The sequence below is a fragment of the Uloborus diversus genome, chromosome 1 (genome assembly GCF_026930045.1).
Source record: "Uloborus diversus isolate 005 chromosome 1, Udiv.v.3.1, whole genome shotgun sequence".
Lineage (NCBI taxonomy): Eukaryota > Metazoa > Arthropoda > Arachnida > Araneae > Uloboridae > Uloborus > Uloborus diversus.
Genome location: NC_072731.1, coordinates 260,861,842 through 260,883,894, shown reverse-complemented (window position 1 = coordinate 260,883,894; position 22,053 = coordinate 260,861,842). Strand labels below are relative to the sequence as shown.

The 22,053-nt window shown below is 33.6% G+C and overlaps 1 protein-coding gene across 1 annotated transcript in view; it reads left to right on the top strand.

The window, feature by feature from the left end:
- The first annotated feature begins 13,150 nt into the window (after positions 1–13,150).
- The window catches only part of LOC129234251 (SRSF protein kinase 3-like), a 50,703-nt gene continuing 41,800 nt past the window's right edge, over positions 13,151–22,053 (top strand). Inside the window, exons 1-2 of the mRNA XM_054868231.1 lie at positions 13,151–13,290; positions 13,374–13,461. Coding sequence (XP_054724206.1) covers positions 13,266–13,290; positions 13,374–13,461 — 113 coding nt within the window. The 5' untranslated portion in view covers positions 13,151–13,265. The remainder of the gene's footprint in view (positions 13,291–13,373; positions 13,462–22,053) is intronic.

The window sequence follows — 22,053 nt, the reverse complement described above, 5'->3', positions numbered from 1 at the left end:
AGAAACGAAAACGTGGTCAACAATGAACGCTATCCGCTGGAGTTTAGGGTTAATTCTGGAATTAGGATTAAAATTTCAACCACCAAAATAGCATCAAACAGACAATTGCTTCCAGAGCCGTGTCCAAGGGGAAAGTTTTAGTGGTTAAACCCCTCTCAATGATTAAAAAATCAATGAATCATTAAACGATTTTCCAAAACGTATTTTAAGTTTTAATTAATTTTAGAGTTAAACTCTGATACAGTATTCACCCTCTTTAATATTTCCCCATGCTTAATAATTACCATTTTCCTCAATTGTAGGATTCCCAAGAACCTTCGCTTCCAAGCGCTTGAAAAAAATGGAATGGCTAGAGAGTCCGACAATGCTATAAGCATGCAAGGGAAAATTATCTAAACGAATATTAGACAATGACGTACCCCCCCCCCCCCAAAAAAAAAAAAAAAAAACTTATGGTCATGGAAAATGGTTACTTTGCTTGCTGTTTTTTTATGGTACGCCTTTAGTGTTGGATGAATTAGTCGTTTCACACATTAGAAAAATGTTTCTAATTTTTTAGAGAAATGTTTCTAAAAAATAGCTGTTTCTGCGAAACAGCAATTTTTTTTTAATACAATTTTTATTTTCATTAAATTCCTGTTCAATGTTATTTGATGGAAAAACAAAAGAAAAAAAAAGAAACTAGAAGAAGGTGGCATAAAAGAAATATGTGTGCTTTTACAAAATGTTCAACTGTGCAAATAAGATCAATGTTCGGGACGGGAAGATCAATGTTCTAGTTTTTTAAATAATTTGACGAAGTTTTATATTTTTTAACAATTATTTTAAACGGTGCAATTTCATTGTTTACGCTTCTGCACATGACATCGCAAATGATGAAATGCCATTCACTGATGCCATAAGCAGAGCGCAATATTTTATTCGCACCCTTACTCACGTGTACTGGCAACGATATGGTTGATAGCAAGCGCTGAGCACAATTCTTAATTCGCTTCTCGATTATTATTACGTGAAAACGCGGGAGACAGATGCGCCGTGCATCATTTGTGACGTCATAAAGACCACGCCTTATTTTTAAAATCGGACATTAAAAAAATGAATTAAAAATTAAGCGTTGGAAAAATGAAAGTTTTTTCCCGCTCCACGATATTTTTTTTCCTTTTGCTTATTCTATCAATTTTAGTGACTAAAAGTAATACTTTTGACTAAAGAAAACAACCCCATTGCTAAATACAAAAATTAAGGATTAGTCATTCCTTGATATACATGATGAAGCTATAATCAAAAGATAAAATAGCTATGTCAGTGCTTCTCAGCCTGTGATCCGTGAGCAACTTTCATGTATTCCTTCCACAAACAGCTAGTGAAAATTAATCTTAGATCTGGGAGCGAAAATAAATGCACAGTGCATTTTAGGATTCATCTCATTTCACCTAATATAATTGTTCTAAAAATATTGTTTCTATATCGTATGTGGTCCGCTTAGGATTCGGAAGGGTACCAAGTGGGCCTCAGTGGTGAAAAGGTTGAGAACCACTGCTCTACGCAGTGGCGGATACAAGGGGGGGGGGGTTCATGACCCCCCCCCTTGTATCCTAGCATTTTTCATCTTTTATCATCTAATTCACATGCTGTTTTTGAGGAGTGAAAAAATACATTTTTTTTCATAAGTTTAAGCATTTTTTTTTCATAAAAAGGGACTGCCAGTATCAGCTTATTTTCCATTATTTTAGTATTTATAAATAACTGCAACAGAGAAAAAAAACTCCTACTGTAGTCCCTCATCAACTATTTTAGGCTCGAAATGACGAAAACGGCACCTGCTGAAATATACAAATACAAATACAAATACAAATGTGACGACCAGCAACAGGCTCTGGGCCCAGCTAGGCTGGTCCTAATCAATTAATTAGACCCCAATGAAGATCAATGGCCCTCTTAAAGCTATCCACCCCCTTGCTCATTACCGTCTCTTCCGGTAAGCTATTCCAAGTGCCCACGACCCTGCTAAAGTAGTAGTTTTTCCTGATTTCCAAGTTAGCCTGAGATTTAAATAGCTTAAAACAATGACCCCTTGTCCTGCTTTCCCCACAAAAATTTAATCCATTTACATCTTTCATTTTGATAAATTTAAATAACTGAATCATGTCCCCTCTGACTCTCCTTTGCTCCAGGCTATACATGTTAAGCCTATTAAGTCTGGTATCATAATCTAAATCTGAGAGTCCCCTTACTAATTTAGTAACCCTTCTTTGAACCCTTTCCAATACAAAAATATCTTTCTTCAGATAAGGCGACCAAAACTGAACAGCATACTCCAAATGAGGTCTTACTAAACTCCTATATAAAGGCAGAAGAACTTTCTTAGATTTGTTTGAAATAGATCTATTGATAAACCCAAGCATTCTGTTGGCTTTGTTACTAGCAATACTGCACTGTTGACTAAACTTGAAGTCCTGATTTATTAAGATACCCAGATCCATAACATTTTCTGCCTGATTTATGACTGAACCCTGTAAATGATATCTCATACGCTTATTTCCATGACCTAAGTGTAGCACTTGACATTTCCCTACATTAACTGCCATACCCCATTTATCTGCCCACTTCGTAATATGATTTAAATCCTCTTGAAGCTGATTTACTTGTTCTTCATTTTCGACAATCCCCATAACTTTTACATCATCAGCAAAACAATTCATGCTTCCAGAAATATTTTCATTGATGTCATTCATAAATATAATAAACAAAAGAGGCCCTAAAACTGATCCCTGAGGAACCCCACTTAAAACATCACTCCAATTAGAATGATTTCCTCTCACAACTACTCTTTGCTTCCTACCAGTGAGCCAATTTCTAACCCAAAGTAAAGTTTTTCCTCCTATTCCTATGTCAGCTAACTTGCTGAGAAGAGCAACATGCGGTACCTTGTCAAAAGCTTTTTGAAAATCAATATAAACAACATCCACACATTTTTTGTTATCTAAAGCTGAGGTAACCTTGTCGTAGAAATGCAATAAATTAGTAGTACAGGATTTACCTTTCCTGAAACCATACTGCAAACTAGTCAACAGACTATTAGTTTCTAAGAACTTCATGATCTTAATTTTGATCAAAGTTTCGAAAATCTTACAAATCACCGAAGTCAAACTTACAGGTCTATAATTCCCAGCAATACCTTTAGAACCCTTCTTGAAGAGTGGCGTTATGTTAGCCAGCTTCCAGTCCTCTGGCACCGTCCCCGAGTTATAAGAAGCATTGAAAATAATCAAAATAACATCCACTAATTCATCTGCACATTCAACTAAAATTTTTGGATAAATATTATCTGGTCCCGGAGCTTTAGTTGCTTTAATCTTTTTCAAATGAAATAAGATCTCCTCCCTGGAAAATACAAAATCCTCAAGCTGTATAATAGCTTGTGTCTTGTTAGTGTCAACTGTTGAGATACAGTTATCGTTAAACACACTGGAAAAAAAGTTATTTAGAACATTTGCAATATCCCTATCGTTTTGGATTAAATTTCCATACTCATCAACCAAAGGCCCAATTTGACTGTTTCGAGCTTTCCCAGAATTAGCGTAAGCAAAAAACCTCTTAGGGTTCCCATCAATGTCATCTGCCAGCCTTTGCTCCAATTCCCTTTTCTGAATCCGTACCAAATACTTAAAATTTCGCCTTGCCTTACCATACTGGAGCCTCTCCGCACTCTGACCAGTTTCTTTAAACTTACGAAAAGTGGCTTGCTTATAATTAAGAGCTTCTTTAGTCTCCCTGGAGAACCACATGGGCCAAATTTTGGTACTAACACCTTTTCTCCTAAATGGAACATAGTCCCCAACAGTTTTAGCAAGTTTATCCTTAAATTCCGTCCACTGCTGATCTACGTCGTTATTTTCCAACCCCGACGAAAAAACCTCTTTCAAGCTCTGCCTAAGTGCAACAAAATCGGTGTTTCTGAAATTGGGCACAAACCTAAAATTATCATCTTTGCACACTTCAAATTTAACCCGGAACCTAATGCTGTTATGATCACTATCTCCAATATGCTCCCCTACACTCAACCCTTGAACAAAACTACCTATGTCACAAAAAACTAGATCCAAAATGGCCTCCTCTCGAGTTCCCTGAGTTACAACTTGATCTAAGAAACAGTCACCAATTACTTTTAAAAATTCCTCTTCTTTGCCATTACCAGGATAAAAATTATTCCAATCAATACCCGGAAAATTGAAATCCCCCATTATGATAACGGATCCTTTACTGGACATGTCACTTATAATACGGTACATCTGGTCATCTTGTCCCTGGTTTGAATTAGGTGGCCTATAAATGTTTCCAAAGCGTAGCTTTTTGCCCTTACTGCTCATCAACTCCAGCCAAACCATATCAATATCAGTAGGCTTATCATTTATGACCAATTCATTGCAGATAAAATTGTCTCTAACATAAAATAAAACCCCACCACCTCTTTTACCTACTCTATCCTGTCTGAACAAATTATACCCAGCATATGATTTGACCCCGGAATATTTCTAATTAGGCTTAGTTTAAATCGTTCCTTTTTATGCACAAATAAAAGTTTATTCTTTCAGCTGTACAATAAGCCATGTTTGATCTCTCTACTAATTTAAATAAACTTACTAGACCTTTTAGAAAACGGATCAAAAATACTAAATTTTACTCATTTGCGGAGCAAAAAAATATAGCCATATCTCAGGAATAAAAATTCCAACAGAAAATATAACAGTTTGGAAATACAGAATATTGATATATAATGACTGCCAAATTTCATCAAAATAGAAAATGGTGCTGCACGAAAATTTCTGAAATTTGTTTTGATTTTATACAGAATGATCCAGAAGACAAAACGAAAAAGAAAAACCAAAATTAATGATTTTTTAATTGCCATTTGTTTATGAAATCCTTTACTAACTCACGATTCAAAAAGTAATTATAAAATATTACCGTATCCAAGCGTTTAAAGTTGAATAATAAAATAATAACCTTCAAATTAAATACAGTTGAAAAGAAATTGCCAGAAAAAAAAGAAATAAAGAACGAAAGAGGCTTTGAAGAAATATCCATTATAATTACCGAATTTTAGTGTTTAAAATAAATAAATAAAAATGAACTAAAAATAATATTAATACTAATAAATAAACAAAGGAAAGGAGATAGATTGATAAATATGGATTACGTGGTCTCTGTCTCCTGATCGAAAAGACAATCTCTGGGCACAAGAAAGTGAAATCAATAAGTAATCTTAATTGACAATTAAAAATCCTTTTTAGAGACAGATGACTAAATATCTGAGTAAAAATACCGAAAATTCTTCCAAAACTTAATTTTAATAAAATTACAACGTGAAAAGTACTTAAGTGCCGATTTACACGGTTCCCGCTTTCGGACATGTGACGTCATTTTGAGCTCGAAAACCAGTTTTCGCGCCTCCAAAACCTGCCTGACTTCGTCGGGAATGGGTTGTGGATCGTCTACAACTCCAAGTCAGAAAAGCGAAGTCCGACGTGCAGTGATTGGCTATTGATGTCACATGCTTTCGTTTCTATAGTAACAATAAACCTTCCAAAATCAGGGGAAAGGTAGCCATCTTTGTGTCTTGTCTACGGCACTGATTTCGATGAAGTAAATTTCAAAGTGCAACTTCGAAATTGAACAACTACGAAAATCGTTGATAATCGCTAGAAACAAATGAGCCTCTTTTTTTATGAAGGACCATCATGCACTGGAAAAAAAAAGCGATTTTACACATGCTAGGAACTGCAGCGAGCATCTATACGAATTAGCTGGGTAATTCTTATCGGCAGGATCATTTCTGTATATTCTGTCATAAAAATTATCTTGCTGGCAAAAAGAAGATATTATAATTTTATTCTTGCTTATGGAGGCAATGAGAAGATTTACTAGATTTTCAATGTTACACCTAAAACCTTTTCAAGTAAGTATCATTGTGATTGTTTATCATACAAATACTTTGTGATATTACTTACACCTAGTATGTAATAAAAATTAAGACATTATTGTTTTCATTAGTAGCTAAAAGTGTTTAAACAATGTTTTATGCAATATTGTAATAGCTTCATTTCATAAAAAATGAAATCTTTAAATAATAATCAACAAAAAATGTTGTAAAGTTTGTTTCTTAGCAACTTCCAAGTATAGTACGTATTCTCAATTATGAGACCAGGGGCGTAGCTAAGGGGGGGGTTTGGGGACAAAACCCCCCCCGAAAAGTTAGTCTCAAAAAAAAAGAGAAAAAGAAGAGAGAAGAGAAAGAAAAAAAAAAGAAAAGGGAAAAATTCCAAGCGATTATTTATATATATATATATATATATATATATATATAAGAAGTAACCCCCCCCCCCGAAAGTCGGGTCTAGCTACGCCACTGTATGAGACTGCTTATAGTTCAACGGATTCTTATATATTTACTGTGTTTTATTCTTAGGCATAATTGTGCGTAACTTATTATGGGACATAATATTATGTGCTAGTTATTGTAAAAAAAAAATATTCACGACAAATTGTTATGTGCTGAAACAGTTCATGATTTGGCTGGGCTGAAGCTCTGTTCCACTCCTATTTTTAATCATTGCTCAATTGTACTTAATGTTGAAACAACAACAAATTTTGGCAAAATATTCAGTATTCAGCTGAAGATGAGAATAGAATTTTAACTGAATGTTCGGTATTCAGTGCATCCATAGTTTTCGGTTTATGCGGTCTTCTATTAAAAATCAGAGTTTACGGGAAAAAAAGACAGGTATAAATTTTACATTTAATGATAATGATAAAACTAAATACAATGTGTACAAGTTAATTACAACTTTTTTATTTAATTTCCCGATAAATGTTTTTCATGAGCATTCAACAGGAACTGAAAAGAAAGTTATTATTCATTAGTTGGCTACATAATAAGAATATTAAATGCAAAAATTTTATTCGACATCTTTCTTTCCAAAGTTACATCAACATTGGAAAAGGATAGGCATTACTTGCGAGTGCCAAACTAGAGTGAAAGGTGGGTGGAAGAAAGGAAAACAATCTCAATGCATGTTACGCATGTTCATTTTAAGCTATATTTATCTGATATTTTTCTGTTTATATACGGGAGGGGGTATCTTCAAGGGTTTTTTTCTCTTGCCATCATTGAATAAAAACTAACCATAAACATCTTTCATCTGACTAAAATTTCAATGTTTAAAATACTTTCCTCTCACATCCTTCACAATTAAACCTCTGGTTTTGCTAATCAACTTTAGCTGAGGGTAAAATATTTATCTTCGTGTTTGTTGTTTCTATATTCAATTCCTTTGATCTTGCAAGTAGCGAGAGTCGAAAAAAAAATAATAATAATAATTTGAATTTTGACATTTTGAATTCAAATTATGTTTTTCGCAATCACGAGTGTGTATGTATTGGTGTGTGTTTGTGTCCAGGCATGAGTGTGGGTATGTGTGTGTATGTATGTGTGTGAATGTGTGCAAGTGTGTATATGTCTGTGTGCAGGCATGAGTGTATGGGTGTGTGTATAGTCTGTCTGTGTGTGCGTGGTGTCTGTGTGCAGGCATGAGTGTGTGGGTATTTATGTGTGCGTGTAGTTGTGTATGTATGACATGGATGCAACCTGGCGACGGTTTTCGCTAGGGGAGCAGCATCGTGAAGAGCCGGTCGACGGTGATGCTGCAGAGGGTGCTGGTGGGAAAATAAAATCATAGGACATCAAAACAGTCAAATGAAAGCAATAAGCAATCATGATTGCTCAAAAAAAACCGTAAAGATACACTTCTGAACATTTCTATGGTGCAGACTGCGTCATGACCCCCCAGTAACTTCCTATCCATAGTCACTTCTTTGACCACCAGACAAGGCGGTCGGTAAAACTAGCATTTGTAAAAACCCCAACTGGATTTTTAAAGGAGCACCTCGATTTTTTCAGGTAACTTTAAAATTTTGGTTTCTTTCAAAATTTAAACTGATTATTTTTCAATTAAATCATGGAAAAAGTTAAATAAACAATAAAAGTAAAATCTATATATCTAAACAAAATATGATGTATGTTAGTGATTGTGTGTACTATGTCCTTATACAAATCCACAATTAGGGCCAGATTTTTGCCAAATTTGTCACAAAGGTCCTGAGAATTTACATGAGGGGTTTCACCCCACGGTGGACAACTATGGGAGGGGGGTTCCTTACACAAATACAGTTTATCAAATCTTGTGCAGAGGCAGTGGCGTAGCTACATTTTCTGCCGCCCGGGGCAATTCCTCAATTTGCCACCCTTTGGTTGAGAAACAGTCAAAAGTATTTAAAGGAAAAATAAGAACTTAATTACAAATAAAAATAAAAATATGCTCTATTCAGAAAAAATTTCTAAATTAGCCCTAAGAATGCATTTTAACCTTTTGGTGACACCAGGCAGGAGCTTAGAGGCCGACGCTCTGCACAGGAAATTTTCCTAATTTAAAGATCTAGGTATGCAATTTTATGGTTTCTTTGGTCTTGTCAAAGGGGATAATGACATCCTTTTGGATCCGTGCTGGGGTGCTGCCTTAATGTTGAAAAACTCGGAAATTGCCGCTTTCCTAAATCCAATGCTGCTATATTACAGAATTTGAGTGGTTTTCTTTTTCACTGATACAGGGTGATAAGATTAATGAGCCCTATAAGTTCGATTAACCATACTGATTCATGAGAAGGAAAAGTTGTGCATCGAAAATCATTACTTTCCATTTGAATGTGAAAGGTTTACTTAGAAATCAATTCACTAATTAAAAACCTTCTGCTTTAATGAATGTCTCAGTTTGAAATTCGCTGTTTATAGGAATTTTACTGATATAAAGCAGTAAGATTAGTCACAGTTATTATTTGAGTTGTGAGTAAGTACTTTTATAAGATAAACATAAAACTAATTCTGGTCTGAATAAAAGTTTTGTAATAAGTGACCAATTAAAGCAATTTCTGAAACAGATAATGCTACCCCAAACATGTGCAATTAATTGCCCACCATTTCAGACCTCTCTTTTCTTACTCTTGTTGTAACTTTCCTCAAAAAATAGTTTTTTTTTTTTTTAATAAGGTAGTTTTCGAGTAACTTTCTTAAAATCAAGTACTAGTTTCATATTATAACGAATTTTTTTTTTACCTCCAGTAATTGATCAGAAGCATGATTTCCCTATTGGCAAATGTTGAACTTTTTTCACATCAAGAGCATGAAATTGCCACCCCCCCCCCCCCCAACAAAATGCTGCCCGGGGCGGACCAACCCCTCCGCCCCACCTTAGTTACGCCACTGTGCATAGCTCGTGCAATGCTTAGGAATACACATAGGAGGGTATTCGTCTACCTATGGGGAGAAAGCCCCATAAGGAGTTTTCCTTATACAGCTCCATAATTTACAACAGATCTTTGCAAAATTTGGTGTCTTTTTGCGATTTTTAATTTGTGGTAATTCCTCTGCTTCATGTTATCATACATAAAAAATAGTTTGCTCATTTGTATATTATTTAGATGTGCGTAACATTTACTGTGAAAGACAAACATCTTTTTTACAGCCAGAAATGGACGAATCTATTATTTTTTATCGATGCCAGCTTTTGCAGAAGCAGATTCTCATTCAAATGAGTGGAATACGGGCATCAAATTTTTACTTTTCCCCCCTTATTCACATAGATTCGTCTTATCTGGACGTTTGAAAATTCCATGCAATCCATGGTTGGACAGTATGTACTTCGGAAAATAATTTAGGTTAACTTTTTAGTTCCGAAAAGTAATGACTTGACCATAATTATTCAATTCCCCTCCCCCTCCCTTTATTTCTTTTGCTAGTTGTGTATTAAAAAAAACTTTGGAAGGACTACATATTTGTTATTTGTTTTAGATATTAAATTCAATGCCTCTTGTAACGGTTCCGTATTCTTGTAACGGCTGCATATTAGCCATTTCCCATTTTTCAAAAAAGTACTTATCAGACTAAAGTAAGCAATAATTATTTCAAACAAATTCCAAGATGTTTTTTTTTTTTAATTGTTGGGGGGAAATGCTTTGATTAACTGAAAATGGCCATCTTTTTTTTTATCAACAGCTCAATGCAAGGTTTCCAAGAGAAAAAGCCATAATTCAAAAGTCAATTCCGATCACCCCTCCCTTACATCACCCTTACTCGAAACAACTTCGAGATGAAGAGATAACTCCTGCTCAAAGGTAAAAACGTACACCGTGTTCCAAAATGAAATATATATACATTGCTTTCCTTTTGATACATCAAATAAATGCCAAACGCATTTTTTCAATACTGCATTTGTCTATAAAACCTCACCCTAGGAGTTAACTAGAATTTTCTCGAACGTTAATGCATAAAGGCGCTCAAAAGACATTTGCATGATGGCGCCGATCAGGCTTGGTGCGGGCCTGCATACACGTAGATTTGCACATGGGTTAAATGTAGCCTCCCCCCCCCCCCGAAAAAATATTTCAACACCAGTTAGTATTATTCCACAATAACATGCAAAGCAGTTCTAAAAAAAATATACATTTTGATACATCACTACAAGCATTTTATTATACAGTGAAACCTCTCCCAGAAGCCACCCCTTCGTTCAGTGAAAACGTGGACACAGAAGGGGTGGCCATACTTAAGAGTTTTCATTATTGAACTCGAGCTGTACTATGAATTATATAATTCAACATTTTTTAATGATGTTTCAAGAAAATAAAGGGGTCAACATACACAGGTTTCACTGTATCACTAAATGAAAAAATGCTCCTCATCAAATTCTGAAAATGTAATAGCAATAACACAGCAAAAATTATCAACTGTTGTTTTCCGAGCGGCTAACAGAAAGAAAAACTTTTGCACTGAGAACAGTGGTGTTCCCATAGGGTATATTCCATGTATGCCGTATATTCTCAAATATTTTTTAGACATGTAGCATATACCTTCAAGTTTCAAAAATTTCCATATAAAGACATATTATGTATATCGTTGCCTCAGAGCAACACTAAGACATCTAATCCCCGAAATAACACTAAGATATCCTACTGTTGCTCTGAGGCAACGATTTGATCGCATACAAATATTGTGCGTAATGGAATACTGGGAGTATACCCTCAGAAAATAGATGGGAACATCACTGTATAAGAATAATTTGCACAAGCCAAAAATCTCATTTTTGAAATTGATTAAAATAAGCAAATAAATAAATATATGTTTCAGTATTCTAAATTTTTTTTTTTTTTTAATGAAATCCTTGTGCAATTTCATTTTTTCATGCATACAGCAGCAGCATGATGTGATGAGATCCTAGAACATAGACCATTCTATTTTTTAAATTAATCTTTGAATTTCAGGGGGGGGGGGGGGGGCGGGAGGGAATGCTTGTTCGATGAACCCAGAATTATCTTCTATTTATTTTTTTAGCCTGGCTTAATTGTGCACATGTTATGTATTGAATATGCACACAGATTTAAAAAAAAAAAAAAAAAAAAAACAGCGGTAAACCATTACCGCGAAACACGGGAAAGCACTGTTTGGCAAATTTAGAATTTTTTACTTCTATTTTTTAGCGTGGCTCAAAAAAAGATTAAAAAATAAATCAGCGCTATCCAAGACATGTTTTCTAAAAAATAAACCTTCAACATTTACGGAAAACACTTCAATTCTTTAACAATTAAAAAAAAATAGTAGGAAATAACAGAAGATTCATCGGAAACGAATATAAACAAACAGGAGCAGACGCCCTGTCAAAACACCGAACCGGTTACGAAATTTGCATACGCTTCCCGCTTTCCGCCTTCGTGTAAATGAGCAACGATTTTCCTCTGACTTGTGACGTCACATGTCTGCCGTCCGATGTCCGAAAGCGGGAATCGTGTAAAAGGGGTCTAAGCACCTTTAAACCACAGGCAGACTGGGTCCACCAAAAGGACGTCAACTTTGATCCCCCAAAGAGCGCCAGATTCGAGGAAAGAAAGAAAAAGGGAGGGGGGAGAGGGAAAATAAGGGGGGGGGGGGGGGAACAAAGTAGCACAGATTTAAGGACGCAAAAAAAAAAGGTCCCACACGGGTTTGAGGGAACAAATAAAATAAGGTTAAACTAAATGTCCAAAAAAAAAAAGAGAGGGAAAGAAGGAAAAAAAAAAAAAAAAAAAAACGAAGTTGCACAGGCTTAAAGGCACAAAAGATGCCAAAACTTATATTTTATTTAATCAACAATTCACGCGCCGCTAATAATTGCTTGCAGTAAAATCCCTTTTTTCATAAATCCAGTGCATAAATTTCAGAACAATGCTTTTGAATTTGAAATAAATCTTTAAATTTACGTTTTGGCAAGCTGCATGGAAACTGAAAACGATCTATCAACCAACAGTAACGTTGGGAAACGTTTCTTTCTTACGCAGACATGGCAAAGAGTCCTCAAATGTCATATTTTACGTCTTTGGCCTCCAGTGTTTAACTGTTTTAACACAGATGCAGAGCAATAATTTCCCATATTTTCGGAACAATAAGAGCAAATCAAACTTTAATTTCACTTCATTCTTTTCTCAATCTATGGGCGAAGTTGGGGGAAAGAGGGCAAAAAGTGAGATGTCTAGGAGGGGAGGAGGAATTTGTAACCTTCCGCTAAAAAGCACTCCAGCTAGTAACATAGGTCACTGCCTCACTCATAGCTTCAATATGATACTTCAATATTTGAATTAAATTAGACATTATTTCAAACTCAAATTCTTAAAAAAATTACAAGTCATAATTTCTCAGAACACCTTTTAGTTTTCGGATTATTCGCTAGGGTTGCGTTCGACGAGCACGACCGAAAGCGACCGGTTAATTAATCACGTGACAGCTAATGATCACGTGCTCCAATCAACCAATCAACTGCTTAGAATGGTAACCGCTGCGGTAACCGGTTGATCATAGAACGCCGCGGTTAGTAACTGGTTACTTACCGGTTGACCGGTGAGGTTCGTCGAACGCAACCTAGGTTTCATTGAACACATTTCCTTTTTAGAATTTTTGAAACAAAATCCCCTAGATTAATCATCTATATAATTTATTCTTTCACACAATAAATGGCTAGAATATTAATACAATAATAGGTAAATGTCATATTTTTCCATACGTAATTATTTTCGTAGGGTCAATGAGTTGAGCAACAAGCACGATCCTACGGTTAAGTCCCTGTATGTGTATATTTTCCATTGACAATATTCTGTGGTGAATCAGTCAGTAGCAAAATAAGAAAATGAATGCTGATGTTAATCGAAAAGGTTTGTGGAATTTCAGCAAAGGTGATGTAATGCTATGTGTAACTACGTTCTGTTAATTTACAAAGATGTCTTTTGCATTTTAGTTATGGCCATACAAGCAAAGAAAAAACGATCGAAGGGTCCAAAATCAAAGTTGAAAGCGCGTTCGGATATGATGGAAAATAAGAAAAGGTAACTCTTCATGCTTATTAAATAAAAATCTATTGTGTTTTTTTGTTTCTGAGTATTAATACGTGCGTTTGTTGCTTAATATATGCTCTCGATAAAGACAGAATCTAGCTTTTAATGTTTGATTCATGAAAAACAATGAACTTCAGATAACTTGTCGTAGATAACAGAATACTTCCTTTAACTACTTATTAATGTTTCTTTTTTAGTTTTCTCTTGATGTTTGTTATGCCTAAAGCACCCCTATATTAATGAATTTTCCCGCAGTTATACTTTTATTATGATGTTTTTGCAATGCAGTCACAGGATGTCACATCGCATTGGAATTTCATTCGTTCGGAAACCGCTGCGCTTGTTTTCCTTTTTTACCCGTTTATATATTTTCTTTTTTCGATTGCTGATTTCTTGTTTCATTTATATTTTCTGGAAACTTGTTTCGAAAAGTTAACTTTTTTACCTCATGCGTCGCCACTTTTGAAACTTGATTTGTAATTGTCATTTTGGTTTGTACTTTTGTTCGTTATTATAATGCATTAAGAATTTTATTTAAACTGGTCTTTTCATCTTAGATTCGTTTTAGAACACCTTAAGATGCTTATTTTTGTACAATTATTCTGCTTGCCTCAATTAAGCAAGCAATGAACAATCTGTTGAAAAATGCATATCATAATTGAAATCATATTTCTTTGTGTTAACTTGTCATTATTTATGTATCACTATTTTAGTTAGTGTATGGTCGTTGTTACTACCAGTGTATAATGTGCATGACAATTCAGAATTTCTGTTCATTCATTGCTATTTTGAGTGCTTATTTCATTTTTCCTATTATGATATAGAAGTATAGAAATAGAATGGGTAGTAATTAGAATTAAGAATTTGTTTTCATTTCGATACCAGCATTTGAAATCATTGGTGGTATGCTGACTAAGACCACTAATAACTCATTCAGACCATCACGAAATAAAACTCGGTAAGCTATAGGACAAAGCAATCATGTAGTGTCCATCAAGTCATTTTGTAAAGGGCAGTTCTCAAAAGGTGGGAACAAAAAAGTTAACTTTGAGCAATTTCAAAAATTTTCGAATTTGATATCAATTTTGCTTTTATTCTATAGTATGCATACCTAGAACACAATATATGAACATGAAAAGACAGCAGGTATTTGTAAAAATTGTTAATTAGCAAATTAAATTAGCAGTCTGTAGGTAACAGATTTTGGACATTGTTGTCCTGTAGGTAACGGATTTTGGACATCATCATAATGTAAGTTTCACCATTTTTGACAATTGTTAATCTGATTTTTAACTTTTCCAATGAAAATTTTATTTACTACTTTTTGAATTTTGCAATTTAATGATAAAGAGGATAGTAATGACATACTTGAATGGCTATACATACTGCTCTTTACATATAATAAAGTTTTGGAATGATTTTGAAGAAGTTGATGAAAGGTAGAAAAAAGCTTCATGGAAATAATTATACAAACTTGTAGTTTGATTTTTTGGGACAAATAAGGAATAAAAATAGAGACAAATAAATACGACATATATATTTTTAAAGGAAAAATAATCAAAATATGCTTTAAGAAAGAATGTAAAAAGTGACATCAGTTTTAATAATGAATATATTTTCTAATGTCATAAGAATTAAAACGATGTCTAAAAAAAATTATTGAAAAAAGAAATTACTATTTCTATTTGGAGATCGTTAAATTATGTTTCCAAAAGAAAGAAGAGAAAAAAAAATTCTAAAATAATAAAAGCGGCGGGGAAAAAAAAAATTTGCTAGTGCAGGTGATAAAATCGCCAAAACTGGTGAAGCTGACGATTAACTGCATTTGTCAAACTGGAATCCCCCTCTGGTAACCTTTGGTGTTGTCGCCAACGGAGGTTTGCTTGGCGATTTTCGCGCAAAATGGCTTTCGTTTGATCATAAACAGCCATGTTTCTACTGTAATTTATGTATTGTTCAATATGTAACGTATTAATTATGCAAAATACCTATGGATTAAAGAAGATAACATCATAATAATCTTTTTTATTGATGTTAGAAGACAGTGGATTATAAAAAAATTATAAATAAACGGACAGAATTATCGGCGTCAAGATCGTAACGCCATTTGGACATCTCACATGTATGTTTAAGAAAAATTATTTTTCTTCTAAGATACTGCATAAAAGCTTATGAAAACACTTTTAAACAATTAAAAACTGATTCTGAGGATCGATAAATACCTTTAAAACGAAAACATCATATACTTAGTTCTTAAATAATAGCATTGTAAAGATCGTAACTTTTGGATATGCATCAAATTTCAAACTTACTTTTTTCTAAAATCGTTTACAAAGTAAATAATCTGTCTTTACTTTTGTTATTTGTGTAAAATATTAACAAAAAATTATTCAGTGTAAGATTCATGCCTTTAATTTTTTTTTTTTTTGAAACGTATGGAAATAATTTAAAAAAAAATTTTTTTAATGGTACATTTGCTCAGTTAACGTTTTGGTATGTCCAAAATTGTGCCATTTAGCAAAGAAAATATTTTTTAAGGGCATTTAAAGAGCTTTTTTTCCATAATTTATGTCAATTCTTGTCTTTATACAGCATTAAAATTTACCTCAAAAATTTTAGAGTTAATTAAAATGAAAGTTATTTGGTGTTGAAGCTTCAAAGTTGAAGTCTGTGTTTGCTCCCACCTTTTGAGAACTACCCTAAATTATTATTATTGTTATCATTACAGTAGAGGATCGTTATAACTCATGTTGTGCGACCAGAGCTTTTGCTTTATGCAGGTTTTGGCATTATATAGGTTATTTCACAAATTTTGAAACTAATATTCAGAATATATACATTTTAGCACTTCATAAATAGTTCTATCTGCAATGAGTATTAAAACACTAATTATACAATTAATCATTCACAAATAAATGTGCTTCTCAATTAAAAGTAACTGAATTATCCTGCACTTCTGTCAGCTTCATAGTTTGCATAACAGCTGCATTTTCAAGAGCCATCTGATATTTTCTCTTTACTGTGAATACTAATTTTCATTTAAAAGCTTTGAATTAGGCTGGAAAGATGAAAAATTGTTTCAAAATTTAATTTTCCTAACAATTTTTATGTTAGCAACACAAAACAAAGGGATTTTTTAAACTTAAAAACCTATTTACTTCTGAAAAGTTGTGCTTTTTCTCCTTTTTTTGGAACACTTATAATTTTATAGAGTTAGATGTTAGCATATATATCTTGTGTTCGAGGTGAGTTTAATGTTTCTAACAAGAGTGCCCATATAGGGGGTAAGTGGGGGCTCAAGCCCCCCCCCCCTAGAAATTAGAACTTCCCTGCTTTTAGTACTTTTTTCTTTGCAAAAAAGTAAAAACATTCTCCAGCCATTAATGAATATTTTATTTAAAATGTCAAACTTTAATAACTCTAATCTGTACTGAAATTGGTTTCCATGGGGAAAATATCTGAGCCCCGCCTTTAAAATTTTGCATATGGGCGCCCTTGGTTTCTAACACTAAATTAAATTTGAAGTAAAAGTTAATGGATTATGCAGGTTTTGTGAAAAATAAATAGCATATAGGCAAACCTGCTTATGAAATTATGTAAAACATATTTATGTTAAAGTTTTGAAGTCAACCAGCTAGATTCTCTGCAAACCAATATTTTGTGCCCAAACTTATTGGTGCAAATTTCTTTCAATCTCTCTAATTTTCTTTCAGAATTTCTTATGCTGCTTAGGGGAGAGATGCTCTTTTGGGCAACTCAGTTTTACCAAACTTAAAAAAATTTGAGCATTATGAAATTATATTATACATATAGCAGGACTATGATCTCTTTCTCAAGAAAATTTGAAGCTATTAGGAGTAAAATTTTCCTTGTTATATCATTCAAGCAGTTTTGAAAATTAAAATTAATTTATGCTGCATTTGTTAGAATGCTAATCAATAATCTCTGTATTGCATTATGAATATTAATTTTATTTTAAAGCTTGTTTAGTGACTATAATAATTTATTAATTAAATTTGTCAAAATAAATAAAAACTGTTAGGCTAGATTTAACAAAATTATAAACATCTAGTTATGGAACATTTAAGTCTGTCCTTAATGCTTTATATTTATAAGTTATAACGAAAAATTAAAGAAATAACTTTTAAATAGTAAAAGCTCTGTGTGTCAGTTTCATTCTTTGATGGCACAAAAGCCTTGTAGTTAAATTTAGATCAAAGTACAGCAGTCGACATGGCAGTGAAAAAAAAAATGTTGGCTTCAGGATCTTATGACATTATCAAATTTGTCAAACAAATTATGAACATCTAGCTATCATGGGCGGATTTATGGGGGGGCAGAGGGGGGCAATGCCCCCCTAGTTTTGGGAGGACTTTATGTAGTAACAACACATCTTCCAAAAATTAAAATATATATATATATATATATATATATTTTTTTTTTTGAATATTTCAGAAGGGTATGGGTGGATTTATAAGGGGCGGAATAGGGGGCAATGACCCCCAGTTTTGGGAAGACTTTATATAATAACAACATATCTTCCAAAATCTTAAAACAAAAAAATCATGACTTTTTCTTTTTCGAATAGTTTAATGAAAATGAAGAGAAAAGCGAATGTCCTTTTCTGATGGGAGAAAATAAAAGGGGGGGAAAAAACGAACATTAAATACAAATAAAACAGCTGTCACTGGGGTGCTAAAAACATGTCTAAATTCACTATTTTGGACTGAAAACCATTTGGGCAAGTATATGAATGAAAATATAGGCTAAATGAGCTTTACATTAAGCTGCAACACTTATAATAATTCACGATTATTTTGACAAATTAGAACCTAAAGCAAAGGGGGGAAACTCCCCCCGCCCCCATTCTCGCTAACAGAACGATCTACTCGTTATGATTTGTGTCCACATTTCAAGTATATTTGTGCATAATATTTATGTTCTTAGTAGATTAATTGGCCCTTTAAGAAATTCTAAAAAGCATAGTTTTTTTTTCCTTCTCTCTCTCTGTTTTAAGAGAGAGAGAGAATAAATAGTATTGCAAACTGAATAAATTTCAGTTACCTGAGTATTCTGATTAAATGAATCTTTTTACTTGGAGGGAGAGTACAATTTTACTTATTTATAAATACTGTTTAAAAAGTAAGGTTAGTCACAATCATCTAAGTCTAAGTGAGTCAGTCCTTGCCATTATTGAAATCTAAATAATTGAGTCATCAAAAGTTTTGGAAAATTTTACTGAAATTTTATAAAAGTCCATAAAAACCTAACAAAGATTGGTAAAATCGCAAAAATCCTTTAACCGTAAAAACTGACGGATTTTCGTAAAAATTACAAAAAATCAAGCAAAAATTTGCAGGTAAGAGTGAATTACAAACAGAGCCGAATTTGCCTATAAGATAAACAAGCTATTACTTAGGGCCCCTGCTTTGAAGTGGGTCCCTAACTCCCAAAAAAAATTCATGATTCGTTCCTTAAAAAATAGAAATTGCTTGAAAAACTAATTTCATTTTTAAGTGGTTGAAAACCTTGAATATTTCGAAACGTGTGACTACAAACCTTAAATTTTAAAATGTCTAACAAATGGTAGAGGGGGGGAGGGAGGAATGCCAAAATATGTCAAATTCAGCTCTTTGCCACATCCTGTATTAAAAATTTAAAAATCATGGTTCTCACGTTTGTAACATTATTTGAAATAAATTTTTGTGACTCATATGTTTCATATCTTGCTAGTTATTCAATCCCGAATGCAGTAATTTGGAAATTCTTTTGTATTGATTGCTTTTATCTTACTTCTTCTGCATATTGTCTATCTGTTTAGCACGGAAAAAAATACACAATACACTACTTCTATTTCTTTTCATTTTCTGCCCCATTTGCAACTGAAGAAAAGTTGCTGTCATGAGAAATCACTGGTTACTTTTCTCTTTTAAATTTAAAACAGCTATTTCTCAAAGTTAGAACAGGACTGTAAAAATTTACAATCAAGTACTAAAGTATCAGAGACTGGAAAGTACAAATGAAGTGCATTAAATAATTTTATTTATTTTACTTATTCTAGAGTCCTTAAAAAGAATTAGATACGACTTTGAAAATCCTAAGCAAAATGGGCTCTAATTACTTCTACTGCAGATTGTTAATCTTTTTAGCCAGGGGAAAAAAAATGATGCACTACCTCTATTCCTTTTCGTTTTCTGCACTCTACTTATAATTAAAAAAAGGTTGTAATAATGAGAAATCTATAGTTTATTTTTTCTTTCAAACTTAAAATGGCTATTTCTTACAAAGTTTGAACTAAACTGTACAAGTGTGTAATCTAGTTATCAATTTCTATGTCTATCCAATTAACATCTAAAAGGTTTCAAAATGCAGAATTTTATATCCATTTTACAAAATTTCCTGCTGAGGAGAAACCCCCGGCCGCCTACAATTGGAGATATTCTATTTCCCACTTAAAAGGGAGCCCTGCATTACTCCCTTGATACCGGCTCTCTCTCTTAAGGTCAATTCAAAAAGGACAGCATGAAAACACACATTAACGACACACAAAAAAGTAAAGCATGGACTTATGCATCACAGGAAAAGGACAAAAACATGAGAGTGGGAGGGGGAGGGGGCAATAAAAATGTTGCTAAAAAAAAATCCTGCCCCCCCAGGAACTCAGTCCTAAATCCGCCTATGCTAGCTATGGAGAATCTAAATGTACCCCTAACACTTTGTATTTATAAGTTATAACATAAAACTAAAGAAATAGGTGCTTAAAATGATTTTAAATCATAAAAACTGTGTATCGCTTTCATTCTTCGCTAGTCTAGCGTTGTAGTTAAATTTGGATCAAAGATCAAAGTATAACAGTACAATGAATATGACTACAAAGAAGAAACATTAGCTTTGTATAAATCCTTTCAAATGGGTATGGTATGACCTGTCCTATGGGGGTTCAAGCCCGAATGTTTGCATTTGCATTTCACTATGCAGAAACTTTAACACTAGAGGGGTAAGACCGGTCATTTTGACTATAAAATAATTTAAACTACACTCAAATTTTTTTGGTTTAAACTAATCTGTTTTATATTTTCAAGCTTTGTCGAAATATTGATAATCATCTTCCACAAAGCTTCGCCCATTTATCTTATTTTATTTCGATGTAAATTTCTAATATGCCTAACAATAAGTCAACAAAAGCCGAAATGAAGGTGGATTACTTTTGTTTATATTTTTATTGGATAATTCCATGTAAAAGAATAGGAAAAGCTATGATATTTTAAATGTATGACCTTCAGTCACACCTTTTTCGAAGAAATATTCGCTTGCACAGAGTTTTAGAATGTCTCTTTTATTTTTTCCTACTGCGTAAATCACATTTCTTCTACTGGATTTGAACTGAGCAATGTGAAATATATTGGAAACATACCTAGTCTCTATTTGTTTCAGTTATATGCAGGGCCGGGTTTAAGGGAGGGCTGGCGGGGCTACTGCCCCGGGGCCTCCACAACAAAGAGGCCCCCACAATAAATGTTTTACAAAATATCCTAACTTTCACGGGTCAGCAAATTTTACGTTTTTTCTCCCAGATATGTTTTTTTTTTTTTGTATTTCTACAACGAATGCTCGCACAAAAATAATATTATTATCGATATATCAGAAAGCCCTGATTGCAAGTACCATTTACTATCAATTTTTTATTTGATCGAGCATTTCAGTGGCAATATAATTTTTTTAATCATTTAATTTGTAATTTGTACCTATGAGTTAAAGAGAAATAAAGTAAATAAAAAAAAATCCGAAAAATGGTTAACTTTGCAGGTCATACTTACAACTTCTCGCTTCTTGAGCTCAAAAATTTAAAAATTATTTGACGAAATGGAAATTTTTTAAATCGAAAACATTGGATATATATACATATATATCAAAATATTCGGATATATCTCAAAGTATCGGATATTTTCGAAAATATGATGATCTTTTCGAACCCTGATTAGGGTCCTCCACTCCTTCGCTGCCCTGGAGCCTCCACACTTCCAAATCCAGCCCTGGTTAGATGTTCCACGCTAAACTGCATAAGTTATACATAGAACAAATATAAAACTTTATTTGGATGGCTTTTTCCTACAGCTTCTGTTGAAGAGCGGTCATTTTGACCCTTTCCGTCCGTTCTAAGTATAACAAAATATTGATTTTCTGAGTTTGAAATAAAGAGTTTTCTATTGCTTGGAGAAATATGAGAAGTGTTATCAAATGATAAAGGAAAACCAACAGCTATATGAAGCAGTGTCAGAACTATTGAGAAGGAATACTAATGGAGGGAGCGACAGCAAATTTCTCAGTCAGATAAGCTTCAAAAACATTTCTCCCAGGTCAGGTGACTAGTTTGGCTGGGAAGTTGTCGCGTTTTGGCACGCAATTGCTCTTTTGGCACTAAATATTTTTCAGACGACGGCACTAATTATGAAGTCGGGGCTACAAATCAGAGCTGCAGAGTTGTAGCGAAAATGACAGACTCTGGCTCCAACTCCTTTATTTAAAACATAGTCCGACTCCGATTTCAACTCGGAGTTTAAAAACCGTCGGACTCGGACTCTT